Source organism: Corvus kubaryi, unplaced genomic scaffold, assembly GCF_017639235.1.
Source record: "Corvus kubaryi isolate FWS band 111438036 unplaced genomic scaffold, C.kubaryi_AGA036_p1.0 37285, whole genome shotgun sequence".
NCBI lineage: Eukaryota > Metazoa > Chordata > Aves > Passeriformes > Corvidae > Corvus > Corvus kubaryi.
Window position 1 is genome coordinate 2,151,158 of NW_024581089.1, and position 27,818 is coordinate 2,178,975.

At 42.5% G+C, this 27,818-nt stretch overlaps 1 protein-coding gene and 1 long non-coding RNA gene across 4 annotated transcripts; one reads left to right on the forward strand and one right to left on the reverse strand.

Annotated features, from left to right (window-relative positions):
* Positions 1-35: 35 nt before the first annotated feature.
* On the forward strand, positions 36-17,125 carry TAMM41 (TAM41 mitochondrial translocator assembly and maintenance homolog). Of its 3 annotated transcripts, none has more exons than XM_042026721.1 (8): positions 36-228; positions 1,073-1,252; positions 2,481-2,573; positions 4,965-5,115; positions 7,299-7,444; positions 9,514-9,679; positions 11,808-11,870; positions 14,350-16,200. In XM_042026721.1, exons 1-8 carry the CDS (start codon positions 91-93, stop codon positions 14,442-14,444), a joined length of 1,032 nt encoding a protein of 343 aa, XP_041882655.1. In that variant the 5' UTR covers positions 36-90; the 3' UTR covers positions 14,445-16,200. The 3 variants fall into 3 exon arrangements, with proteins under 3 accessions (XP_041882655.1, XP_041882656.1, XP_041882657.1); XM_042026722.1 differs by lacking the exon at positions 14,350-16,200 and adding an exon at positions 16,764-17,125 and having other exon boundaries at positions 38-228; XM_042026723.1 differs by having other exon boundaries at positions 226-283.
* A 7,263-nt stretch (positions 17,126-24,388) lies between these two features.
* LOC121663917 lies at positions 24,389-27,809 on the reverse strand. Its single transcript, XR_006015812.1, has 2 exons — positions 27,617-27,809; positions 24,389-27,431 (listed from the first exon to the last, which is right to left on the reverse strand). It is a non-coding gene; the product is annotated as an uncharacterized LOC121663917 (long non-coding RNA).
* Between the last annotated feature and the right edge of the window lie 9 nt (positions 27,810-27,818).

A 27,818-nucleotide genomic window follows, 5' to 3' on the forward strand; every position in this document is an offset into this window, starting at 1 on the left:
AGCGCGGCGCCGCCGCTCCCCCGCCGCGGCCTCCCCTCACGCCGCCGGTGGGCGGGAGCGGCCGGGCCGGGCGGGCCCGCGGCCGGGGCCATGGCGCTGCCCGTGCTGTCCAGCTCGGCCGTGAAGTTCCGGCGGGTCCTGGCGCAGTTCCCGCAGGAGCTCAGCCTGGCCTTCGCCTACGGCTCCGGGGTGTTCCGGCAGGCGGGGGCCTCGGCCGAGCACGGCGAGGTGAGCGCTCGGGCCCCGCGGCGTTCCGGATCCCGGAGCCGCCTCCGGCCCTGCGGTGTGTGAACGGCAAGGGGCGAAGATCCCAAATCCCTGAGGGAATAGCGGGGGGGTGGGGGTCCGGTCCGTGCCCAGGGGCTGCCCGGCGTGGTCCCGGCAGCGGGGTTGTCATTGTGGGGGGCTCGGGGTCCCCTTTCAGCCCGGTGTGTACCGATGTGTGTCAGGTTATTTACCACTGCCTTTAAAGAGAGTTACTGCAGCTTGTCCAACTGCTGTGCAGCGTATGAGGGGAATTTAAAATATATTGCCGCACTGATATGGCAGTCTGGGGGGCTTCCTCATCGTCTGAGGGCCAACAGCTTGGATATAATGTTTATTTTTATGCTTTGGGTTGTTTTGTTGACAAAAGCGAAAGAATACACTAGAAAGGAATATGCTAGAAATGCAGTTCCTTGCTGCCAGCTCCCGGGTGGTGCTTTTATTTGCCCACATCCCTCCATTCATGGCCCAAAAGTGCTGTTCATTAGCACTGTAAGCTGTTCCACTGAGCTGTGAATTAGGGTGGTGGAGATCTTACACCTGCTCCCCTGTTTTGGAGGGTTGAAGCTTGGTCATGATCAGGACAGGAAAATTTTGGACTGTCTGATAGACTGACAATAAACATACAACTTCATTAGAACCTTTAAGCAGGATCTGACACTAATATTTCCGTTTTGGGTTTTATTTTTATTTTTCACTCATGAAAAACGATTAGCTGGAAGTTTGATACTGTGTATATCTTAAATTATTATGATAACATTGGCTCTTCTTGACATGTAAACCCCAACACTCTTTTCCTTATCTTCAGAACAATATGCTGGACTTCGTGTTTGCTGTTGATGATGCTGTGAGCTGGCATATGACAAACTTGTTAAAGAACAGGAGTCATTATTCCTTCCTAAAATTTTTTGGCCCCAAAAAGATAACTACCATACAAAGATACGGAGCGGGAATTTACTACAACACCTTAGTGCCATGCAATGGCAGGGTAAGTACAAGTAGTCTGAGTGAGTTAAGTCAAATATTTCTGTCTGTGAAGCATTAAAATTATTAGCTTAAAGCAGATTTCAGGCAGCAAATATTGCAGATTGTAACTGCAGATTAACTCGTGGTATCTTCAATATTTATGTCTCAAACTGCTTCACCAACAGCACTTTAATTAAAAAGCAAACAGAGCAGCTGGTCTTGCACCTTAAAAGTGTGAGCAGTGTTTGGAACTTACAGCTAAAGCACTTCAGGAACTGGGTTTATATTCCTTATCCCTTGCTGTCTCCCAGTTTTGGTGGTGGTAAAGTTCTGGTGGTGCTTAATTTCAGCAGTTGACCATGTAGTAACAGCAAAGTGGTCTTTTACCATTTGTTTGATACAAAATTCAAGTTCCAACACAGCAAGCTGGAATTGACATTTGTGTGGTTTAGTGTCTAATGCCCTGACCTGCGAGGCTTGAGTGTAATTAATAATTTTGGTGAGTGGTTCTCATCCAGCAAGTCCTGTTCTTGCACCTCTGTGTTTGGTCAGGAGTGAGGGAAACACTCTGTCAGTCTTGGTGTTCTTGTCCCTGTACAAGATTTTGGGATTTAAGCTTTATCTGCTTGATGTAAAAAGGGATTTGGGATTTCATTGGAAGGACCTGTGGTCTTGGCCATGGCATTGTGTTCTTGGCTCTTTATGCCCTGGTCTTATTTTCTAACAACTCAGTCACATTACAGTCTATGGTCCCTTGTTGTCCAGAAATTCTAGAGCTGGCTGCCTTGCTGTGGTGATAATCTTTGGAAATTCAGGTAATACGAATTTATAACAAACTGTGGGAACTACCATGACTTTTCCAGTTACATAAAATAAGCTACAAAATCACAGTTTTTTTTCCTAATATCAAAGAGCAAGAGAAAAAACTCCCTGATACACACCCACCTCCCAATAACAGGATACATAAATGTCTGTAGGTTTTAATTTAGGTCTCTGAAAAATTATTTCTTGAGTGTTTTCAATATCATAATGTGAATTATTCCAACATGTAAAGTTTGCATATGAATGGGAAATTTTTCTCTTACTTCGTGTGTTAATTAAAACAGATAAATATTTTCCTATTATGCATCCAGTTTTTTATTGGAGGTACGTGTTCCTTAGAATTAGGGACAGCTATGGCATGTAGGGAAAACAATGCAAGTATAGGTTTTTTCAAAAGCCTTTATATTGCTTTGGGTTTTTTTTTCCAGATGATAAAATATGGAGTAATTAGCACTGATGCCCTGATTGAGGATTTGTTTCACTGGAAAACTCTCTATGTCGCTGGGCGCCTACAAAAGCCGGTAACTGCTCAGTTCTCTCTCTGGAAATGCAAGAAATTACAGGGCTGGAAAATGATCAGTTGGAGTTTGAACTTTATCTGTTAGGGATCTGTGCATCTGTATTGCACAAATAATCTGCCCTGATTTAGGGGTGTAGCCCTAGAGGGATAATCTCTCAGAAAGGAGGTGAAATGTGGTTCTTAATGATGTTCTGTGTAATGTGGAAAAAGAGCCCCTAAAGGTGAGTATATTAATAACAGTTTTCTGCCTGTACTAGATCTTGAATAACTGGACTCTTTTAATGCCAAGTCCCTTCAATGTTAAATGTGTTATTTGCCTTTTATAACAGATTATAGGGGTGGCCAAAATTTAACACAGTTAAAGAATGGAAATCTTTAAAGGTGAAAGCAGCTTTGCTGTGCAGTTACTGTCTGGTTCATAATTGAATGAACCATGGGTTCTGCACGTTGGTTTTTCTCCTCCATATTTGGGTCATAAAAAATAGTCTTTGCTTTCCCCTTGTGCCTGCCTCGATGTGCTTTCAGCAGATGGCAGCAGTGCTAAGAGAAAATTTGTTAGGAGGGGAGGGGGAGAATTAGAGGAGAAATCCCTTCAGGTCTTGGAACACAAGTTAATTATGCTTTTAACTAAAAAATTTGGAGTGAAAGTTTGAATAGATTGTCTCAGACTGCTGGCTTTATCTCCAGATATATATTACAGCATGATTCAGGTTAGAGCAGCTGTTGTCTTTGTGAAGAATGAAACTTAATACATTGAGGAAGATAACTGAAGGAAGAATTCTGGATGTCATATCAACAGTGAATAGTGAATAGCTATTTTCAGTGTGACTGCATTTGCTGCTGCTTTGATTTGTGACATGGTACAGTGAATATAAATTCTCTGTACTGTGAAAAAGCCTTCCTTAACTTTGCTGCTCTTTCAGATTTACCCCAGGAATCAACATTCATCCTTGTTGTACCAGGGTGATAACTATTGCACTCTGACTTCCTGGGAGATTTGCAGCTCTTTGAACTGTTGCAAATTTGTTCATAAATGCTATCAGTGTTTCAGGCATTCAGATTTTGAAGCCTAGCATATTATTTTCATTTGAAAAAAAACAGCTTTATATTAGGGGATGATTTGACAAAAGGAAGAGGTTATTCCTTTTGCTTCTCTAAGACAAGGCTGGGGTCTTCCATGAGGAGGAATAGTGTCTCTGCTGAGTTTCATGTTATAAAAGGCTCTAACTGTGTTGTCCTTAACATGTCCATAACTTGCTGATGTTTCCATGCCAATCCTAAGGTATTGCAGTCACCTGTGTGACTGCTTGGGGCACCACAGATTTTTCTGTTCTGACTTTCCTTAGATTTCCCTGTAGCAGCAAGTTAGGAACATACATCTAAGTGAATTGGTTGATGGGATTTGAGAAAAATCAAGGGAATACCTTTGTTCACAATGGCCAGTGGGTTTGAATTTTAAGGTGTTGTAGAGTAGACAAATATTGAAAAGACATCTTTTGTAAGCAAGACAGTATTGCTTAACCAGAACACTTGAAAAAGACAGACTCACACCAAGCAGGGATTCCTAGGGGAGTTATTTCCAGAAGTGCATAGTTATCCATCTCCTAAACCAGGCTGCCTTCACGTGCCTGGTGTTCTGTAACAGTGCGTTTCTCTCTTCAGTTCTTACCGAACATCTGCCTTTTATTGCAGTATATTTCCATATCCTAGGTGACTGGATTCTGTAGCTGGTCTTGAACAGTTTCAATGTTTCCCAAAAATAAACACTTCTTGGGGCAGGTAGAGGCACTCAAGTGACCTGTTCTTCATGGATAAGTGAAGATCCCCTCGAATTCACATTCTTCTCATGCAAAGTACAGAAATAAAGCCCTGCTTCTTCTAGGACAACTTCTGTCTGAGAAACTACTTGAAGCATTTGATAGGGGAGTCCTCTATTAAAAAAAAATTAAAAGAATGAAGATGAATAAGAAAACTTATCTCTGTCTGGCATTCTGTTCTCTTTCAGTGTGACAATAGTCTTTTTTGTTATTGCACAATGCCATATGAAGTATTTCTGTTGATGCATTCATATTTCCTGTTCTGATTAACCTTAAATTGATGCATATGAAAAGGTGACTAGCTCTTCAGAGATTAGCTAATGTCTGTTGCATATAGCACTTCCAAACTTGTGTGTAAAAACAGCCTTTTCCAGCAGACTGTTAATTCTTAAAAACATGTTCCTCTCTCTCACATGGTGTAAGTAGAAGGGGATACTCTAGTACTTACTGTACCATACTAATAAGATCTAATCTTAAATTAATTTCTTAATCAATTCAGCATGAAAAATAAATAACATTTCTAGCTCCAGTAGCGCTTTCCTGAAGTTTTGCTTCCAATGGCTCTGCTTTTCCAGGTGAAAATCCTGGCCCAGAATGAGAACAGCAAGCTGCAAGCTGCTCTTGTCAGCAACCTGAAGAGTGCAGTCACAGCAGCCTTTCTCATGTTGCCAGAGAGCTTCTCTGAAGAGGACCTTTACATGCAGATTGCAGGACTCTCCTACTCTGGTGAGTCTGTGGGGTCTGAAGTGGCTGAGGAGAAGAGCTGTAGTTGGAGCTGCTGTACCACAGCTGGAATTTCATGTGTGATAAATTATCTGCCTTCTTGCTTTGGGCCTGCACTGCTGTGTGCATCAAAAATTCTGTCTGAATGGTGGCTTACATAACAGCTCCAGAACACTAATTGGGCTGATTCAGAGGAAATAGGGGTAGGTACATCAGCAACACTGCTTATACCTGCTTGATTTATGAACAGCTAAGTGTGAGTGATTGGATATGATGAAATAATGTGGGTTCTCTTCTGTTTGCATGGATTGTATTTTGGTGTAATGTTTCAAAACGTTGGGAAAAAATTTTTTCTTTCCACTCAGTGCAATGTTGAGTCATCTGATAGTCTGACTCATACCTTGTCATCTCCTTTTGAGTGTGCTGTGTTTAAGGTTCTTATTTCGTTAACTTGTAGATCCAGGTTATGATTCTTTGATGTACATTTAACACTCCTGGTTGGTATTTGTTGAGTTTCTTTTTTTTAGTCATTAATTAGGAAATTGGTAGAAAAATATTGAAGGAACTACTGCAAATCGCTCTTTAATGTAAGATGTAATTGTTACAATTTAACTCAGCACTGCTTTTTAAATGCTGACATCCTTACTGTAATTACTGTGAGCAAGTTTGGTTGGAGTTGTGCTTTACACAGCGCTTCCTTTGCTCATACAGAAATGCAAGTTTGGCTTTTAAAGAAAGCACAGGGGGGTCTAAGATGCAGCTTGGCCATTCTGAGGAGCATTGCTGTTTTATGTAACACTTCTGAGCACAGTTCAAATTACAACTCACTTTTCCAGAGCAGTTCTTTTCTGAATTGTTGCCCATTTTAGAGCACCAGGAAGAGGGTGCTGACAGTGGGATTGCCAGCCAGGGATGCTTGTTGCTTATCTGCCCACCTGAAGCCTGCCCAGCACTGGCATTGGATTCTTGGTGGGCACCAGTGACCAAGATACTTTATATACTCTTCGAAACAGTGCAATTAAACAAAAACCAGTAAAGTGCTGAGACTGGCTGTGCTGTGTGAACAAAGCTAAAACAATACAGCCCCCAGTTGGGAATGCACAAGAAAAAGGCTGCTTGTGGATATTTATTTTGCTGCCATTTCGTTAAGTCTTTCAGAGGCTGTACTAGTAGACAAAATTGATTTTATGTGTTACTCTAATCAGTCTCCTTGGAGACTGCTGAAAGAGTTGTTCAAGCTTTAATTTAGAAAATGTTTATCCTTTATTTTTTTCTGCATTTTTTGAGAGCACTGAGTCAGTACCATTTATATACGAAGTGTTTGTTTTGTGGCTTGGCATAAACTGAAATAAACTAAGGAAGGCTAGCAAGTTGCCACCTTTCAACAACATTTATCTCCTGAATGTGGGAAGTGGGAAAAGGAGTTGATTCAGAATTTTGGTTGTTGGTGCAAGCTACACTGAGCATCTAACTCCTGGCTGGAAACCCAGGAAACAGCCAGGCTAGTACCTAACAGAGGTAGTGGAATGCTTTCATACAGACTGACTGTCTTTTCACTTATTCTCTTTGAAACTTTTCAGTCATGTATCAGAAAAGAAAGTGCGAAGGCCAGTAATGTAACAGTGGTGTTGAAAGGAATTTCTTTTTGTAACATCTAACACAATACATGGCTCAGAGGAAAGGGTGATCCAGTGATCTTACCATGAGTGCCGTTAGCTGAACTCCAGGTACTGCCCTTGGAGTGCAGAAACAATGCAAATTATTTCCTCTCCAATTGGAAAATTTCAGTTTATTTGCTTGTGGATACTAAGTATGAGGACTGGGCAATTTGTTTAGTAATCTGTTGAGTCTGAGGTGTGGTTGCAAAGAATGTAACTGTTACTGCCACTTGGCAGCTGGAATTATTTTGTTGCCCAAGTGAAAATGTGGGCACATGGGCCGATGACATTTTTATCAGAGGCCACGTAACAATATGTGCCTTCAAGGACATTTTTTCTGTGCTTGAAGGTATTTGAATAGTTCTTTTCACTATTAGGTGAACCTTACTGTGGATTGTATAGGCATATATAGTATTGGAGAACAGAGTTTTAGATGACAGCTCTGTACTATGTTGGTATCTGTTATATTCTCCTTCTTTCTGATTTTGGGTTTTTCCTGATGGCTTCACTCTCTCTTTTCCTGACTAGGTGATTTCAGAATGATAATAGGAGAAGACAAATCCAAAGTGCAGAACATAGTGAAACCCAACGTTGCCCATTTCCAGAAGCTGTACAGTAACATACTCCAGGACTGCCCTCAAGTGGTGTACAAGCACCATCTGGGAAGGCTAGAGGCAAGTGTTCTCCTTCTAAACAGCTTTAAACCAAGCAAGTGGAAGTGCTTTATCACACTGACAGAAGGCAGGAATTATGCCACACACAAAGGAGAGCAGTTGTAGGCTCTGTACTTGCTGTTTGTTATGTTTCTGTTGTTTGGTTCATTCTGCCACCAGAAGAGTTGCCTTACATACCAGTTTCTTCATATGGAGGAACTACTGCTCATTTTCTGAGTATGGGCACAGAACTAGACACCAGCAAGGCAACCAGCACAGATCATTGTAAAACGTGTGTTTTAATGACTTCCATATGGAAATAACAGGCGAGGAAGTGAGGAATAAACAGATGGTTTGTGTTAGAGAGATCAGGCTGTAACTCAGAGGTGCAACTTTCTGCAATCAAAAACTCATGAAAAACCTCATCAAGTGCTAGCTATGACGATCAACTGACTAAGCCCAAGTGACATTCTGGCATTAATACCCATAAAAAACCATTTTTTCCTTAGATTGACTAGTATCTCGAATGCCACCTTTCTGGTATAACAGTGCAGTTAGGGGAGAGATGCCACAGTCAGTAGCAATTTTTCCTCTTGTAATCTGCATGTCCCTGTGTGAACATTCAAGTGTGATATAAACTTCATGGTGAAGTCACAAATAGCACCAGTTGTCTCATGGACATGGGCACCTCTTTATCCTCAAGCCTGGGTAATTATCTCCCAAATGCCACCTTTTTGGGATGTGTCTTTGTTAGAAACTGGCTTAACTACAGGCTTGAGCACAGTAAAGAGTTTTACTGCAATGCTTTGGAATAAAACATAGGCAAATCTGTATTGTACTGCAGCTGTCTCCATGTTTTCTTATTGCTTGTGAACAGTTTGGTGGAAGCAGTATTTAAATGAATTTGGGAAAGAATTAGTAATACTTCCTTCAACGAAAAACTCCCTGTTGTTTTACCTTTAAACAAATCCTGGTAGCATACTGCAAATTTATTGTTGGATAATAAATCTCTCCACAATCCCACAATAGTCATCAAGACTGTTGATTAAATGCCCTCATTTTGCTGTTGATTTGAAGCAAAGTGTTTAATACTTTATTGCTCACACCTTCCTCTGGGTATTGGCAGTAATTCCCCAGTGGAGTCCAAAGGTGGCTGACTACTGCTGGGGGTGCAGTTAGCACAGAATAGAACCCCCTGCTCCAGGACATGCAGAGCTACAGAGAAAATTTCTTCCTTCAAAGGTCCCTCAGAACCAAGGCAAGGCAGACCCCAGCTCTGAGTTTTGGTTCAGGCACGGATTCCTCCCACACAGTGCTCAGAGCTGCTCACTGTCGGCTGCCTCTTGAGTTGTGGCTGACTCATCTGGAGATCATTTTCTCCACACTGACAAAAGGGAGTGGAGAGGGCAACCAGACTCCTGTCTGATGTCTCCATGAAGTGTCTAAAACCTTGTGTGGGAGGAAAGGAGCTCTTCAGATTTTCCTCGGCTTTTGGAGAGCTCTGCCCCATCCTGCATTACATTTTGGAGAAATCTGTACAGGCCTGCATGTTGGTATCATTGTATTCAAAATAGGGTCGTTGAATTTCTGATTTAGATTGGAAAATGTGGGATGAATGTTTTCTTCAAATTATACAAACCAGATGTGGTTTGGAGTTTAAAGCAGAGAAAATGGTTTTCAAGCTGAACTTGAAATGTGTGTGTGTCTGCAGTTTGATTATACTCAGGCAGAAGAAACTCAGCTAAGTGGTCTTTGGGGAACTTTTTTTTATTGTAGTGTACTTATGTTTCCAAAGGAAATTGGATACAACAGAAATGATACAGTTTCAATGAAAACTTACTTGCAGACACAGCAGGATCATGTGTGTCTTCCCTTGAATAAAAACCCTTGCATTGAGTCATTTTTCAGGTTGAGACCTGAGATACTGCATTTCCCTGTGCTTGGGAAGTTTTTATTAGCATTGTCAATGACCTTTTCTAGTGAAATGGATCAGGTTCCGTGAGATATTTATCACAGGTCAATTTTCTGACTTCTTTAAAAAAAAAAAAGAGAACTGAATGTTTTTAATGTCTTATTTTTATAACATTCAGATTGATAAAAGTCCAGAAGGTCAATTTACACAGCTTATGGCTTTGCCAAAGACTCTGCAACAAAAGATAACTGCTCTGGTAAACCCTCCTGGAAAGAACAGAGATGTGGAAGAAATTTTACTGCAAGTGGCCCATGACCCTGACTGTGGATTTGTGGTGAATCAAGGTAGGTCTGGACCAATGTCTGTAATCTCCTTTAAGACACGATAGATATACAAATCTATTGTGTATGTTCTTCTATTTCAGGATGATTTAAAGAGAAGGGTGAAAAGATCCAGGAGATTAATCATGAAATACATTCCTAAAAGCCTGGGTTTGGATTTGATTGCCACCAGCTTATCTGAAATACTACCAATAGCATTCCTAGTGATATAGGAAGATGTGTTGTGGTTTGGGTCCTGAAAGAGGCAGCACTTAGGGAATAGTGTGGCCTGCTTAGATCACCTAACTCTGATGCTTCCATCTTCAGGCAAAACTTCATCAAAATATTAAGCTTTATATCCTCCCAGTCATACATTGCAAGGCTGAGGTCATTTTCTGACTTGCTGACATTACCCTTCCCAGTCATCGTGGTTAGCCCAGACATGTGAGCCCTGGCAGGGAGCTCCAGCTTGGAGGGAAAAGGCTGAGGTGCTTCTCATCAGCACAACTGCTCTGAGGCAAGATTATGTCATGTGAGCAAGTTAAAGCTGATGCTGCAGACACCGATGTTCTGGTACACTGCAGAGAAATGAAAAAGCTTAGTACTTGAAGTCCTTTATGTATTTTAAGAACTTGACACATTTTCTGTTCCAGATAGCAAAGTTTGCAAGCTCCCTGAGCGCAACAAAAATTCCCTAGATGCCTGGGAGCCACTGGACACAGCTGCTGAGGGAGCTCTCAGGCTGATTCCTTTGGGGCAAACAAAGCTCCTGGGTGTTGCAGTTCTCCACAGACAGCATGGGATGAACTGCACCTGGACATGGAGGTGTCCAGCTTCTTTCATGACACCTTCTGTGCTGGGCTGCAACAATTATGGGATAAAAACCAGGATAAAAGCTGGATCTGGGAGGAGGGGATGTAGTGTTTGAGCAGCACACAGAGCTCTGAGTCACCCCCCCCTGAGCTCATTATGCTGGTGGTTGTGTTTCTGTAGCTCTGGCAGGCACAGCTGTGGCTGCACAGGGAGCAGCAGTTCAGTGTCAAACCCTGGACAGGTCTTCTCAGGCCCAGCAGTTTAAACTCTTAGGAGAGCAAGTCAAGATGCTCTTACTTTTGTGGCCAAAGCATTTTACTAATTCATCAATCTGGGTGAAGGCCAGGCCAAGCCATTTGGGAATCCTACAAGACAAAGCTGATTACTCAAGTTGAATTGCATTGTCCCAAGATATTTTGCTGCGTAGTCGTGATTTGTTCCTTTCTCTTCCCTATTCCTACCCCTCAAATGGTTTTCCAGTGGAACATTGTATCCTTACTTAGACATGGACTATGCTAAGCTTTGTTCTTCATTATGGAAGTAGCTTTGAAGGAAGTATTTAAAAATATTTGAAATTATATTCTATGGGTCAGTGCAGAATGTGTCCATTTGGAAGACTAGCTCTGGGACTGCTGCATTTCTACATTTATTTCATTTATTTAGTGATGTGAGTAGTTTTGTACATATCAGTATGCTTTTATATATGGTAGAACAAATACAACTTAATCATTTTGAAAAAAATTAAGGTTTTATGTACTATTCTTTTAATACCTAAGAACCACTGGACAATGAGAACTGAATGTGCCACAGTGCAAAGTGGTAAACAAGCCTTATCTCCAAAAGCTGTAATTTAGGAAAGCCAGGCAAGCACTGCACAACAGAGGTAGGTCTGCTTGATCAGAGAAGTGCCAAATCCCAATTTCATGTTGAAGTAAACAGGGAGTATAATTTGTTCTGCTCTAGAATGTTAATTTACCAGCACTTAGATGAAACATCTGTGAATCCTTTGTGATTAATCATCTTAGTAGAGAACTAATGGGAACACTAAATAAATGGATTCAGTCAATTCCTACTGCTTGTTGTCTGTTTCAATTTTGATCTGGGTTTTTTTTTCTGTATGTTATACATAAAATAATTTTAAATAGTTTAGAGAATACTTTTAATTAGCATGAAAAAACAGAGCAAACTCAAATCTTCTCTGTGTTAGGTGTATGTTTTACTTTCAGGCTAGCTTGATTGTATAACTGGAACAATATTTAACTTGTGCATGGTGGAAGGTAAAAAAAATCCCCACACCAGTGCTGAGATGGGTAACATCTGTGTGCTTTTCCCTCTGCAGGCATTTCAGGAATTGTGAGATCCTCCAGTATAGTGCAGAGTGCTAAAACCATCCTGACAGCTGGTAAGAATGTGTGTGATTTCTGTCAACATGGGCCTTCTGATTTCACAAAGGAAAAATGACAGGGCCCCCAGACTGTCTCATTACAGGAGTTTAAAGAATAAACTTTTTGTGTGTTTAATTAAAAGTCCCTGGAAAATAAAAGCAACATTTAAAGCAGAGGCTTTATTATAACTATTGCAAAATTATAAAATGCTGAAAGGAACTGCAGTCTGTGTGACTCTTAAATAAACAAACAAACCCTTCAACAACGCAAAAGTAAGAAAAAACAGCTTCTGAGTTCAATTTTATTTTCTCTGCAGGCCAGATTTGGCTGATGGACACTAGTTCTTCACTTTTTGTATTCAAAAGGCTTAAAGTTGCTCAAATGAATTTCTGAACTCATTCATACCTATTCCCAATTCTTCCACTAAAGCAATGATATTCAAATGGTGCCATTACTGGGTTTAAAGGCTGTTATTCCTGTTGAATTCAGGTTATCCTGAGTGCCCCGTGGGCAGAGCTCTCTGTGTAAGTGCAGGAGTAGGAGCAGAAATAGTTAAGCTGTGTGGATTATTTATGCTCCCTTCCTACCTCTTCTGATGGACAGAAAATCGCCTCTGGGGCTCGTCAGCTCCTCTTGTGTGTCATGCAGTAAATCACTGACAGCCTCTCTTGGCACTGGGACTTTGGGGGGTCCTAATGCATCTTTGAATAGCACTTGTAATTTTTATCATGGTTTGTGCACCTGAAACCAGTTATTTGTGAAATGTCTCTATTTCCCTTTGTCTTAACTGCTTTTTGCTTTATATGTAGTGGGGGTTTTTAGCTTTAAAACAAACTATGGTTTCCTTCTAATCAGTCAGTTATGGAGAGTTGTATTTGAAAACTATTTTCTATTAGTGGTTTTAGTGGTGGAAACGTATTTTTATGATTTAATTCAGGTAGAGCAAAGCAATTTTGGTCCTTTGCCTCCAGCACAAGCCAAATTTGAGCAAGGAGGCTTGGGGGAGTGGATTTTTCTTACTTTTTGCATAATTTAGGTTTTTTTCAGGTTTGGGTTTTTTTAAAATGTATTTACACTCTTCTGCCAGAATCTGGCCAAAATCATTAGTGACAGAATTGAGGAGTGAAATTTAACTGATCAGGGATGTCACCTCAGTATTTTTGAGGTGTGATGTTTGTGTGATCTGCCCTGGAATTGAGGAGGGATGGGTGTCCATGGCTTTAGGAGTTAGTTAGCAAAAACCTTTTGCTCTTTTTAATTTTTTTTTTTTTTTAAGATATCCAAACACCATTGAGTTTATGTTAACTCTGTCAGTACCTTCTGGATTTTCTCCCAGTCATGGCTTCTTAATTTAAAATTCATCCCTAGGGCAGCATTCCTGCTGCTGCCCTGGCTGTGCCAGCTCCTGGGGCTCTCCATGTTCATAGGATACAGAATTTACACAGAGAAAACAGGAATGTGGCTCCTACATGGAAGTATTTGCTTGACTCAGGCAAGGAATGTGTTTTACAGGAAAATGTGGAGCTTGAAATTCAGTCCCTAAGGATGCTGCATTTCTTTCTTTATTCTTTATCCAAATCTTGTCTACTATTCTGTTCCCCTCAGACCTGTTCTCACACTTTCTAGCAGAGACTTTAGGAAAAGTATAAGGTTCTGACCTTCTACAGTGCTTATGTCAAGAACAGTAGCTTAAATAAAAGAAATATGAAAGAGATCCATGAAATCTGTGGCTCCATGAAGTAAGCTCTGACTTTTTATTGCTGTTCCTAGTAACTGTACAAATACTTTGCTTGCAAAAGAGAGTTTTCATTAGCTGGCCATCCCTTTTTTTGAAGTGTTACAGGGCACACAATCTGTTTTCCTTAGCTGATTATTTTATCTTAACAACACCAGCAAAGGTGAGATGCCTGCTCTGGTCCACAGCATGGCAGTGCAAGGTACAGCATTTCCAAATTCAATGTTAAATCAGCAATAGCTGTGCTGACATGCCATGCTGGGTATTAACATTACTGCCAAGAAGCACGAGCACAAGAAGGAATTTCAACCCAGTTGAGAGAACTTTTTTCTTTCTCTGCCAATGTGGTTTTCAAGTCGAGCTCCAGCTCTGTTTTTGTTTGTTGTTAAATGCCCTATTTAGTTTTTGAAAATGCGCCTGTGTATTTCTTCGAGTCTGTGGTGAGGTTGCCTCTCTGTTTCCCATTAGAGATGGCACCAGGGTTTGATTTGTTTTCCCACATAGCCAGAGTCTGCCTGGGCTTTGGGAACTCTCTCTGCAGCTCTTATATTTAGCTCCTCTGAAGATGTTGGTACTTCTTTAGCTTCTTTCTTCTCTATATTTTACTCAAGGAATGTTGCAAGCCTTGAAATTTTTTCTATAAATACAATCTTATAGATTAAATCATCAGTTGAAGCATTTGTTCAAGATGCTTTTAAGTTAGCACGAATGTTCTGAACAGTGATTGTTTTTAATGATTCAAGGATTTTTTTTTTTTTAAGGAACAGGTTTACATATAAAATACTCTGGTTTTGTGATGACTACTCTCTTCAGCAGCTGCCTGAGCAGATACTGCAGGCCACTGGCTTCACTGTAAATATCTGTACAAGGTTTGCATGTGCACTACAAATATATAAACTATTTGCTCCACGTGGCAGCTCTTCAGCAGTACCTGCATCAGTGCTCTTTTTCCAAAGGAAATACGGGGCACTGCAGCTGGGCAAACCTACCAGGAGACTTTGGGGGACTCACAGCCAAATTGCTGTCTTCCAGCACTGATACTTGCAGAAAACTCAACGTGGATTAAGTGAAACCAGGCACAAGTCGTGTTTACACTGAAATGCTGTGGGCTCTGTCCCATGTGCATCAGGGCTTTGTTCTGCGTCCTACAGTGGAAAAATCCAAAGGGGAGGTGGAACCACCAAGTCCCAGATTCAGAGCTGAAGTAGAAAGACATTTTCATGTGGTCCAACTGCTTCGGATTCTGAGAGCGAGCCGTAATTACAACCATTAACTTTTACTGCAGCTGTGATTCATCAGCCCGAGGGCTGCTTTAGGGAAGCAGCTGGGTGGACAAACCCGCGCTGTGCCTGTGCTGGGGCAGCGGTTCGAGCAGCTCGTTCCATGCGGTGCGGGGAGTTCAGGGAGCGGAGGGGCAGCAGGAGAGCGCTCTCCTGCTGCTGAGCTGCTGCACGGGCAGAGCAGCCGGGCAGGCTGAGAGCAGCCGGGCAGGCTGAGAGCAGCGCTTTCCTTGCAGGCTGCAGTGCCAGCCCAGCTCAGCTGTGCTGCAGTGGCTCTGCCACACGCTGGACTGCACTTCCAGAAGTACCTGGAATTCATTGGAATGGCAGAGCAATTCCTCTGTCAGAGGGGCTGCATCCAGCAGCTTGGGCATTTTCAAAGCCACAGTTTTAACGTTGTGGGTTGGAGCCACTTCTTTTATTTGTGCTGTGCCAGGGCTCAGCTTGGCCTTGTGCTGCAACAGGAATTGTTGCTGTGTGTGCAAGCTCCATGCAGATATGTCAGGCACTTGAGGATTTACATGGTTATTTACTTGTTATTTGAGATGCTGCAAAGAAAAGCCTGTCATGACTTCATTAGTGTGCTTGCTTTTACAAAAACCTATTAAATATGGAAAAGTTGGAGCATACATATGGGATGCACATGGGTTTGTAAGTTCAAAATACATGTATGGATGGTTTCTTACAAAAGGTGAAGTTGTGTTTATTTAAATTGCAGTTGGAGACATGAGAAGTGCAGAACTGATTGTCTGCAGCCTGTTTGTTATCAGAGCCTTCTTGCTCTGTCACATTCCTTCACAAAAGTGTGCACTTTTCCTTATTGCTGCCTACTCATTTGACTTCTTGCAACTCAAATTTGAATGCATCTATCACTTAAAATATTATATCTTTAAATGATTTCTTTCTTTTGCTTTTCTTTTCTTTCTTTTTCTTGAGGTCTTTCCAAATCAATTATTATTATGCCCCCAAAAAATTAAAAAATCCAGTGCAGCACATGGCTAAACTTGGGTTGAGGTTGCTTGTTTGTTGCAGATCTTTCCTTGTGTTCTGGTCTGTAATGTTGTTTGACTTCTGGCTAAATTCCTTCTGTGTGTTTTTAGTCAGTGTTATCAGGTGTTCAATTAAATAAACATAGCAAAGATTGTAGTAAGTGTAATCTACTATACCTTTAATCTGTGCAGGTGTCAAAAGTAGAGCTTTTTGTGCAGCATTAAAAACTTGCCTTTTCAGTTGTGAATTTGTAAGGGTGTGATTAGACTGAGTTGTAACCTGAACAGTCACTCTGTGTGTTGTGTTGGGTTTTTTACTTGTTTGTTTTGGGGTGATTTTTTTAAACAAAAAAGGAAAAGCAAGTAGCTGCACTGGCTGGGATCTCAGAACCCCCCTGAAATGCCAAGACTAACAGTGTTTTGTTTTTAAATTTACAAATACTCGATGACTAAACCCAGCAAAAGGCTGTAGGTTTTTTACTCTAGGTCTGTAAGAGAAGGCTCATCTCTGGTAGAACTTCAGAAGTTGTTTAACTCCGAGGATACATTTTACAAATTGTGTGGGGGTCATCCTCAATCCCATCATATCTAAAACTCCTCAATGCATGGAGGCAACGACTGCTGCTGTATCTCTGAAAATTGAGATCTCTGCCTTTGCTGTATGCCAAGTGCAATGGCATGGTATTTACCAGAATTCTGTTCTATTTTCTCTGCTTTGATAGCATTAAAAGTAATTTTGGTGTCATTATTTACTGTGTTATGACTGTGACAGGAAGGTTATTTGCATGTCTGCCTGCTGGATTAGGCTGTCATTCCCCCAGGGAAATACTTCATTTGATGTACTAAGCACCTTCTGAGTCAGCCTTCCTAAATGTTGATATCTTTCTTCTTTTTTTTGCTTTTTAGGGGCAAAGAAATCCATAACTTACAGTATGAAGAAATTATATAAGATGACAAAAGGAGGGTTAAAGAAGACATCTTGAGTCTTTACATACTGTGTATGGGTAAATAAATGGTACTTTTTCTCTAAATGTTTTGCAGATGTGACTTTGCATACTTGAGAAGATTACAGTGTATTTAAGAAGTCTGTTCTGATGATTTAAATGCCCAATTTTCCTTTTTAATGGGAGGCTTGTTGGCAATAGGGCAAAGGAATTATACTCTGTAAATACTGAAATGAATTTTCCTGTATATTAGAGCTTGAATTTTGAAGAACTCTAAGTAAAAAACATTGATTGTACAGATGGATTAAAACCCAAAGTCACTCATTTTCTATGTGTTGTTAGCTTTACTTCCCAAAATACCCTCAAGGTCTCTTTCAAAATAATAAAATGTCCCAAATTTAGTCCTTTCGGGGATTTACAGAACTGGAGAATCCGTGGAGTTTGAAGGAGGTATGGAACTGTCCTCTGCCATTCCTGCACTGCCAGGTTCATCCTTAGAATTCCTGAGGATGCTCCCTGGGTGCTGCTGCAGGGCAGACCTTGTGAATGGGAAATTATTTCTCAGGTGTGTGACATCCTGAATCCAAAAAGCTGCCACAGTGTGGGAGAGGGAAACGAGCAGCTTGGCCGGTGTCAGATCCTTTAAGAAGTATATTTAATAATGTTAATAAATAAGGATATTTAATAACAATAGAACTGTGTGTTCCTCTCATGAGGCTGAGATGAAAAGTGCCCAACTCACAGGCGTTGTCACAAGGGCCAGAGGTGGAAGGAAAATCAGAATTCTGCTTGGGCAGACCTATGAAATAGGTGTTGTTTGGCAGAAGATTCTATCCAAACACTGGAAAATTGGGAGTATTATGAACAAAAGCATATATTTTTAAATTCTTTGATTATCTTTTTCCCCCCTGAAAATACTGCCCACAAAGATGGAGCTTGTACTCCCTTTAAATTAGCTAAAGGAAAGAAAACTGGGGTTTTACATGACTCTTTACATTAATCCTGCCATGAAAAAATGGGCATTACTGGCAGTATCCATGTCTGGTGCAATAAATGGCAGGATCTTTTGTAAATAGAATATTTTTCACACTGACTCAGGTGGGTTTGCTAATTTGGGAAATTTTTCTTAATAGAAATAAATTCAGCAAAGATTTCATTTTACTTGTGGGAATGTCAATGATAAAAATAATTTAATGGTAAAAAATGGAAATAAAATTTATCTTTCCTGATTAGCATGTTTGGTTTTTTTCTTGTGTATTATGTGATCATCATCATCTCTCAAACTATATTTGATTTAGTGATCTCACTTTAAAAAAGAAATTATTTCAATGAAGTTGTCCAATAATTGTTTCCAGGGAGAAGTTCAGAGCATAAATTTAAGAAAGAAAATAGAAAACCCATTGTTGTATGTAATATGACTCATGCAGGCTTGCTCTAATCACAGGGAAACTTTAAATATTGATTCTTTTTAAATATTTGAGTGTGAAATTCTAATCCAGACTCAGGAAATAATTACTGTGAAATAGGAAATAAATCACAGTGAAGCTTTCTAACGTCAGAGGCAGATACCTATCACTTTGCATTATCCATTGGTGATAGCAAGTGTAAACCAAACGCCCTCAAATGCCCCTTTGCTGATGGCACAAGGCTGCCTAAACTTTTTATGGGGACAAAGAATGGTTGTATGGGCCTGGCATTCTCTGCCCTATTAGTAAGAGGCTGAAGTCCCCAATTTGAAAAGTTTATATTATAAAAAATGGAACTAGGGAATTGAAGCCACTTAAATAAACTCAACCTTGGGGTTTGGCTGGATTTTTTTGTTAGCATGAAGGGTTCCTTTCTAGATAATCTAGAAGTCTTTAATATGTAGTTGTAAGGTGGGTAGAGTGTATTAACCTCCTGTGTAGTGAGGACTTGGAGTAGCCAAAGCACTTTTTATCTTTCAGCATAAGCTTTATGAAAAGCAATCTAAAACCAGGTGTTGACTTGCTCAGGTGTGCTCAGTGGGAAGGTTAGGAACAGAAAATACTGATCCCAGTGGTAGAAGCAGACCCTGAGAGTTCCAAAGCTCTTGGACAAATGAAAAGGTTTAGGATGGAGCCCTGACCTTCTGGATGAAAGAACATTAGAGGGCAGTGACAAATCAGTCTGGTGTGAGAATGAGCCAGTGAAACACCAGTCTCCATCCTGCACCTCCCTGGCTGAGCATTTATCCCAGAAATAATGTTCTTGTGGGGAAAAAAAAAGAAAAGTAAGGTACTGCTTGTTGTTTAGCAGCTAATTAACCATTTTTATGTGCAGCAGGGGCCGTGTGGCGTCAGGCCCTGCCCACCTCTGAGCTGTTTGTCACTGTCACTCTGCCAGAGGATCCCTGCACAGGTGTGACTTTACTGCACTTCCCTGTAACCTGAGCCAGCTGTGTTTGTCTTGTGTTGCTGGATACCCACTGCACGTCTTGATTTGGCTTTATGAACTCTGTGTACAGCAGTATAAGGGGTCATTTCTTGCTCTTTGGAGTGAGTTTTGCAAATCCCAGCTCGATAGTTCCTGGTTCCCTCCATCTGTTGATGCACTGCCAGTATCCAAGTCTGTGCACTAAATCTTTGGGAGACGTAAAAAAGTCCTTCTTCCTCCTCCACATAGGCTGAAAACTGGATTCTGCTCTGTAAATCATTTATCTTGTGCTTTTTAAAGAGTGGCCTACCTTTCCCCTTGGGGCCACTGGTCTTGGATGTATTTATTTTTCTGGCAGAGAGCCACGAATGAATCATAGCCTTGAGCAGCTTGCTCTGAACTCCTCGCGATTGTTAAGAGAATACTCGGGGCAGTTGTTACAAGGCTTTGCTATGTAAAACTTTTAAGAGAAGAGAGATTGATTTCAGCCTTGTTAGCTGCTTTTGAAGTTCCCCACCAGTATGTGGAAATGATTTCTTCTGGTCATACAGCTGTAATCCACTGAAATAACCGGGGATCGTTCCACGGGAAGTTGGTACATGGGAATATGTTACTGACTCTTTGTCCTAATGAGGTGTGTTTGTTCTTTCACAACAAAAAAAGCCACTTTAGCCTTTCATTCCATTTGTAACTTTCCTGTTTATACCTTCCTGCTCCATTTCCATGCTGCTTTATTGTTTCTCTTCTTGAGTTAATTCTCAAGTCTTTCATTCTGTTCTTCAGACATCCTTCTTTTCTGGCTTGGCTGTTCCACCATGGATATTGTTTCATGCTCCCTCCCCCTTTTTCCTGTGTAACAGAGCTTTCATTAAAGGCAACCAGGCAGATGATTTATTTCTGATGTCTTAAAAGGCTTCTTTGTAATGAAGAGCCTGGACCCAATCAAACTCCTGAGGGTTTGTGTAGGTGAGTCAGCAGCATGGGCCTCGCTGCCTCTGACATCCACAGTGCTGGTGGGGTGTGTAACAGCCTCATGCTCCAGAGGGAATGAACTGGATGACACAGGAAGAAGGGGAAATCAAAATTTGACTGGATACATAATCATTTGGCTGCTCCTAAAGTCGGTTTGGGGAGGGCACAAAGCTGAACCACCCAGGCTGCTGGCCTCCATCAGCACATGTGTGACGTGTTCCTCATCGCTTGCACATTTCCCCTTTTTCCAAGTGTTGGAGCAGGGAGTTTCTCCAGGTGCCTGGCTGTGGGACCCTTCAAATTCCACCTATATCTCTTAAGTGCAGAGCCTGTATTTCTCACCTGTGCTTCCCTCAGGTTTCTCTTTGCATTTTGTTGACTTTCACTGACAGCAGATTGGAGTAAATGCTGCAACCTGAGCATAAAGAAGGTAGCAGATAGCTGAGCAAGTGGGATCCCTCTCTGGTAGAAATCCTTTGCAGTATCCCAGGGCTTCCTGATGTTTGCAACACACATCCGTGCCAGAATGGGGAAGGTCAGAATGGATGTAGAGGCCAGGACTCCTGGGTGGCTGAGGGAACTGGACCTTGTTCTTCACATTGAGGTGGTAATGCAAGAGCCTGTTCTGACTTGGGAAACTTCAGAATAAACACAGCCCTTGGTGAGTGTCCAGTGCAGGGGGATCCAAGCAGCGTTGTGACTCATGCCTTTTCCCAGCAATTATTTTAAAAATAGAATTGAAGTTGAAATATGCTTTGAAGGTCAGAATATCAGGTCAGTGTGTGTCTGATAGCTTTTCGTGGGTAAGGTGTTGAGAGAGGACAAAGTATTCTTCATTTTCAAAGTCACTCTGCTGGCCATACAGTCTGTGTAGAAAATGAATTTTCTTTGTATTGCCTACTGCAGCAGCAGAGACATAACCTCTACACAGCTATTTTCTGCTCTGCTTTTCATTTGAGCCAACAGCTGCTCTGTCACTTTTGGTACTGTGGTTTCATAAAGTTTTGCAGTGACCGTATTTACCTGTTTTTCTAGATAAAAATCTCCACCACCGTTGCTAACAGATCCTGGACTTAATGACTGCCTTAGGGAGAGGCAGTAATCGCTTTTCTCCTGCGTGGTTTAACCTCTTACTCAGCCTGGTTCAATCAGAAATGTTTAGAAGTGGATTAAGTTTTAGTACACGAACGGGAAGCTTCACAGTGTACATTCTGAAATTATTCATCCAAACTCCAAACATTTTAGTTATCTCTTTAGTTTAAGAACTTCCATGTCATTTTTGCCTTCATAATCCGGCATTCTGCCAAATCCTTTCCAGTAGTGGTGGGGACAATTTGCATGATTATACACCTATTTTTTTTTTCTGAGAAATGGAAGGTCTTGCAGCTGCAAAGACAACACTCTGATCTGACTGAAAATCTGTGCAAGTGTGGTGGGTATAGAGGGTTCTTCCTGGTTTTAAATTTGAATAAATTTGATTTTTAGAAATTTGCAGCCACAAGGAGCTGTCTTTAAAAGCAAAACAAACCAAAAACTGATCATAACACTCTGTGTTTTGGTTCCTTCGCTTCCCTTTGTTGTACTGTGAGACCTTTGACAGCCTTGAACCTGATGTTTAGGATACCTCCCCTACTCAATTAAATAAGCCAAATAAATAGTAAAACATCTCATTATTGAATTAATTTGTATTACTTCTCTACATGGGACCTATTTAGCTCCATGGTGCACGTGGTAAATTTGAAAGGTTGTGTTCCCACACAGTGATTATTTGCTTAATCTCTGCCTCCTGCCAAAGTTTCTCTAAACCTCCTATTTTAAAATTCATAGTGAAGCATGAAAGGGGAGCATTCAGTGGGGTTTTTTTTTTGGTTTTGGTTGTGGTTTTGGTTTTCTCTGTTAATATTGCCACCCTCAAGTTGTCTTGCTCTCAGCAGTGGTGAGATGTCTGGCTCACTCCCTGTACAAGAGTGAGAGCCAAGAAGTTTGTACCTTCCTAGGATGCTTCAAGAAGTGCTGCAGGAGAGGGGGTGGGCTGACACAGAGCAGTGTGTGCTTCATGATGCTGTCACAGTGCTTTGGCTTTACAGCCTGGGGCAAAGCTTTTTAAAACCAAGTTATTTGCACAAGAAATTCTGGACAATCTCTTTTTTTTTTTTTCCCCTCTTTTTCTTTCCCCTCGTTGCCTCCCGAGTCTGGTGTTGGGTCACAGGTGGTGAGGTTGTGCTCATTCTGCACCCCCCTGTTCCCTCTGTCCCTGCATCCCTGCATGAGACGCTTCCCAAGGAGCAGACTGAGTCAGCAGCACTTTGGCAGTTTGAAGGTGAGCTCCCTGCAGACAACAGCAGAGGATGAAATGCATCCCTGCACTTGAAATTCTTACAGCATTTGAAGTGGATTCTATTGGAGGGTTGTACTCACACAGCTGCTTTTAAAGTAAAGATCTGGTTTATTTTGCTTTATTTTGTTGTTGTTGTTGTTTAAAGAATGTCTCCTCTGTTGTTTATCTGTGACTAAGTTTAGCAGGATTCCCCTTCCAGTATAGAACTGAAAATTGCTGTGCTATTTGTACTAGAGAATCATAGGATGATTCAGGTTGGAAAAGTCCTCCCAGACCACTGAGTCCAGGCTGTGCCCCATCCCTACCTTGTCCCCAGCCCAGAGCTCTGAATGCCACCTCCAGGAATTCCTTGGGCACCTCCAGGGATGGGCACTCCAAACCTCCCTGGGCAGCCCCTGCCAAGGCCTGGGCACCCTTTCCATGCAGAAATTCCTGCTGGTGTCCAACCTGAGCCTCCCCTGGCCCAGCCTGAGGCCGTTCCCTCTCCTCCTGTCCCTGTTCCCTGTGAGCAGAGCCTGACCTGCTGACTGAAAAACCTTTTCTTACAGCCTGCAAATGTATGTAAATGATGTCGCTTACCATGAATTAATGTGGAAAATCTGAAAATAATTTTGCATCTCATCTTGAGCTGCAACCTGTTCATGATTTTAATTATGCCACCTGGACTACAGTTCATCTGGTCCTGTGTGAGAGATAGGATACAAATCAAATAGGGAGTTAAATCTATTATATGGATGTTTACTGCATAAGAAAAATGTGTGTAACAAAGAGGTTCCTCTGAATATTTACCTTCAGCTGTGGATCACCGACTACACTGACCTTCCCTTTACACTAAATTTGCCATTTGGAGTTTTGCTGTGAACCATTTGTGGTCTTTTTATCATCGTTTAACAAAACTTTAACAAATTAAAACCAGTGGCCTGTGGCCAAAGGTTGCTTTTAATTTGTTAATCTGACACTCCTTTTGTATTTAATTTTTTTTTTTCGGCTACCTTGTCTGTCTTCATCTTATGGGAACCTCCATGGGGTGAAACCTTTTCTAGAACAAAGCAAGCAAAAAGTTCCTGTGGTTAAATGTTCTGAAAGAGCAGAGTTAGTGGTGTTCATGGTTCTGTTTGAGTCTGAAAGTATCTCATTGTTTGCTTGAAGATTATGCCGCTGTTCTGACCCTGCTCCATCTGAAATTACACTGTCTCTTTTCATCTTCCTTGGGATGATGGGGCAGACAATTATGAAGAGGGCAAGCTTTGTCTTGAAGCAGGTAATAAATAACCATCTCCATCAACTTACAGTTTGGATCGACTTGTCCGGCTGGAATTACTGCAATTTAACACATTGTGGTGTAATGAAATAATAAACTATCTTCAAGAAAATTTAAATCCTATGTGTTTTAAATTTTGGGCATGTTTTTGTATAAGGCAGCTTTGAGGTGCAGTGCAGATGAATGTGGATTTTTGCCAGGAAGAGTTTTAGTTTCAGAGTTTAGGAGTGTTAACATTGCTGGAAAGATGTTTGCTTCTGAGGCCAGGTAATTTGTGTGTGATCATACATGCTTTGAGATTGATTTTAAAAGCTGCTGGCATTTGGTGTAAAATTAAGCAGTTTTATTTAAAGAAGGTGTGGATAGATGGAAGCATGCATTGGACTGACAGAGGTGGCAAAGCACTGCCATGCCTTATTCAACCTGTGACAGATGATGGGGTTTGTGATAGCTCTGGGAAAGGTGTTTGCTTTTGGCACCAATTTCATCATCGTTGTGAGGAGTTTGGTACACACTGGGCTTCTCTGCAGACTCCAGGGAACTTCAGGCATTCCTGGCTGCTGGAAAATAAGCATCTGTATTGTTGCTGTTCGAAAAACAAAATGGGATGGCAGTAAGAAACTCTTATTATAGTGGAAATGCTTTATTTTCTGGGTTGGTCATGGAATAGATGCCAGGCTTCATTTCAATAATAATTACAGGACTCATGGTTGAGTAGGGTCTGTAGGACTAGGCCATAGGGTCTCCCTGCAGACTGCGACTGCATTTGCTAGAATATGGGTTTCCCCCCTCTGGTTTCAGGACCTTTCCTGCCTCTATATTGAAAAAAACCCCAAAAAAAGTCTTAAAACATTGTCCTGAGGCAGCTGAGATCCATGGCCAGCCACAGTCCCCACTCCCTCACGCAGGGGTTAAGCCTTCTCTTGCACTGGCCACACTGTGTGGAGAATGGGCTTAATTTTTGGTGATTAACATCCATTTGGAACAGGATTGGCAGCTGCAGTCTGGCCCAGGATTTGCATCATGCCTTGGGTGCCTTGCCTGGGTGCTGAAGCACTACTTTTGTCTTAGTTCAGCTACAAACCCTCAACTATCTTGGTCAGTTTTGGGGTTTGAGCAGAATAAATTTGTGCTGGTATCTGAGTCAGCAAAGAGCCTTTGATGCCATTGGGTTAGAAAGTTTGTACTAAATGAAGACAAATCCCAACACCCGAGCAAAGCAAAATGCAGCTCATCACCCAGGACTGGGTTTGCTTTTGTCATCTGTGAATTTGCCCGGTGAACAGCATGTGTTGAGTTCAGCAGCTCCAACAAGGCTTTCTAATGCTGTGTTAAGGTTTGTTTTCCAAGATTTCCAACGTTTGACAACTTGCACTTCATTTTTTTGGTTTTTCCAGATGTTGACACCTCACTGCAGTGGGAAGTCTGTCTGCAGGGGAATGCACGGGGTCGCTGTTCCCAGCCAGCTGATGTTCCTCAGGCTCCTTAGATGTTTAATAAATATCCTGTTCTGAAACTTCTGCTGGGAGCTGTAATAGCAGCTCCAAAGGATCAAAAGCTGTTTTGACCTCTCCTTTCTCAAGCTCCTCCTCATCCCAGGAGCTCTGTCTGGTTAAACAAAGAAACCCTTCCCACCTCTTCCCTCCAGCAGTTATAAACAGGAGTGGCAGACTTTTTTTCTCAGTGATACATATTAAAAACCCTTGTAATTAGTCTGCAGCAATTAATTCTTGTGATATGTACCAATGTCTAGTTCAGATCTTTTCTCAGTGCCTGTGGTTTTGTTTTCCATATTTCATGGTATTTTTCTTGTCCAGTATCTTGTTTCCTCAAACAAGTTTTATATTACTATTTTGACTACTTTTTTCCCCAAATATTAGATCATCAAACTCCTCTTGCTTGCTGGTAATGAAAATAATCTCCACTAGTCTATTAATACAATATCAATTTTAAAAAAATATATAAATATTACCTTATATTGTTACAGGTGTCATAGGTGGCTTTGCCACATGGATGAAATGAGGTTCATGGTTGTTCCGACACTGCATGCATTTCATTTTTTTTATCAACTGAAGTGTTCCTATTAGATATACTGAGTGTGTGGAGTCTAAATCTGGGTTTAATTTAGGTTTGGAATGTGCTTTTTGGCTAGCTTTTGGTGGCCCGGAGATCTCATGACCTGTCCTTGCAAGGATATGAAAATACTTCAGTGTCAGCTATTCTTGCATGATTTTGATGGACTTTTAAATGGGAAGTGGGCAGCGCAGAGCCTTCATGGGCTCTGGATCTTTCAAGGAATCCAAGTGCAGGGTGTGTGGGTTCATCCCCGGCCACTCCCTGCCCTGCACCTCCCACACTGCCTGGCTGGGCTGCTGCTTTGGCTGCACCTCTGGCTCCGTCTGGGAGCTGTGTTCCCTCCACCATTTCATGCAGAAATCCCAGTTTCAGCATCTAAAATGAACCCTGCTGTGCCGGGGTGCTTCTTTTCCTTGAGCAAACACAGACATTTGTGGTGCCTTTTCTATACTTGTGCATTTACTGTCACACTGAGGGAGGAGGAGCTGGACAGGAGAAATGCCACGAGCAGAATTCCATGGAAACCCTCTCTATTTCTGCTGCCCTGTGCTCTTTTTGGGTTCCACCACAAATCTGCAACCCTAAGGCTCTTGGTGGGGCTCAGGTTGATTTGTTGTCTGTCTTTCCCTTTGCTATGCGCTCCAAGAGCCGCCTGAGGCGACCTCAGATCCTTGTGAGGATAAAATGCAGCACTCTAGGACCTGTTTGGTGACGACTGATGGTCAGTACAACACTTTCCCATATCCTCTCCTGCTCTGGAATTAATTTCTGCAAGCCTGTTGCTGGAAACAGCATTCCCAGGTTCTTCACAATGCCTTGGAGAAACCTTGGCTTGGCTTCTGGGAAGCGGCTCTTCCCGATGCACAAGCTGCCCGACAGCTTGATTTGATAACACTGCTGAGAACAGGCAGAGTGCTCCAGCCAGACTGGCTCCTAAATTGCCGAAATCTTGGAAATGGCACACTGGGAATGAGCGCTGCCATGGGAATGGCCGGGGCTGTGCCGGTGCTCGGAGGGCCGGGATGGTGAGAACAGGAGCGATCCTCTCCCAGCAGCGCGGTGTGCGGGGACGGGATCGCTCTGGACGCTCCGGTTTTGTGCAGCGGTGCCGAGGAGCTCCTGCCCTGCAGACGAAGGGGAGGGGAGCAGTTCGCTGGCCATGGCGAGGGCTCAGCTTTGCTCTCACACACGCCTGGCTGCTGGCAGCTCCTCCGAGGGCCGAGTGAGTCATATCGGGAGCAGGGATTCTGTAAAACCCCGCTGCAGTGCGAGCAGTAAACAGGAAACAAAGTGCCGGATCTGCTCACACCAATTACCGTCAAATCGTGCGGGGGGCGTGGATGTGACCCCCATCCTCCAGCCGAGCCGAGCCAGTTCCATCAGGCTCTGAAACACTTGCTCCTCGTCACTCGTGCGTGTTTCAGTGCGGCTGGGGCTGCCGAGCCGCTTTGTCAGATGCTGTGGCAGTGTGCTTTAATTCGAAACGCGCATTTCTGCTTTTAAAAAGTGCTTTCCTCTTGAGAGAGACTTTTTTGGTGTTGTTTTCCTGTAGGTGTAGTTTAGTTCGTGTTGTTTGCCTGTAGTTTTTCCTGCGGGGGGAGGAAAAGGTTTAGGGTTAGAGCAGGGTGGGAGAGAAGCAGCGTTCTCCTCGCCCGCGCTCTCCTGTCCCCTCCCTGTCGTTCCGGGCCCTCCCGGGGCTCGAACCCGCGCCCCTCCTCCCCCGGGTCCCTCCAGCCCCTCCTCGGGGGCGGGGCCGGGCCCGCGCTCTCCCTACCTGCGAGGATGTGACGTCAGCGCCTCATTACCCTAATTGGGCTGACGTCAGGGCGCGCGGGGCCAATGGGGGCGGGCGGCGCTCCCCACCTGCTCGCAGCCGAATTCCATCATTCCTGGGATTCCTCGGCGGGCCCGCGCAGCCAGCGGGGCCGGGCGAGCCGCGCCTGCTCCGCGCCGCCGCCGGGCCCACACCGCCGCCT

Bases quoted from the DNA above. Each gene is read 5' to 3' on its own strand.
- TAMM41 (XM_042026721.1), top strand. From the start codon at position 91: ATGGCGCTGCCCGTGCTGTCCAGCTCGGCCGTGAAGTTCCGGCGGGTC. The intron at 5,116-7,298 runs GTGAGTCTGTGG...TTTCCTGACTAG, and splicing joins TGCAGGACTCTCCTACTCTG to GTGATTTCAGAATGATAATA. The intron at 11,871-14,349 runs GTAAGAATGTGT...TTTTTTTTTAAG, and splicing joins TAAAACCATCCTGACAGCTG to GAACAGGTTTACATATAAAA.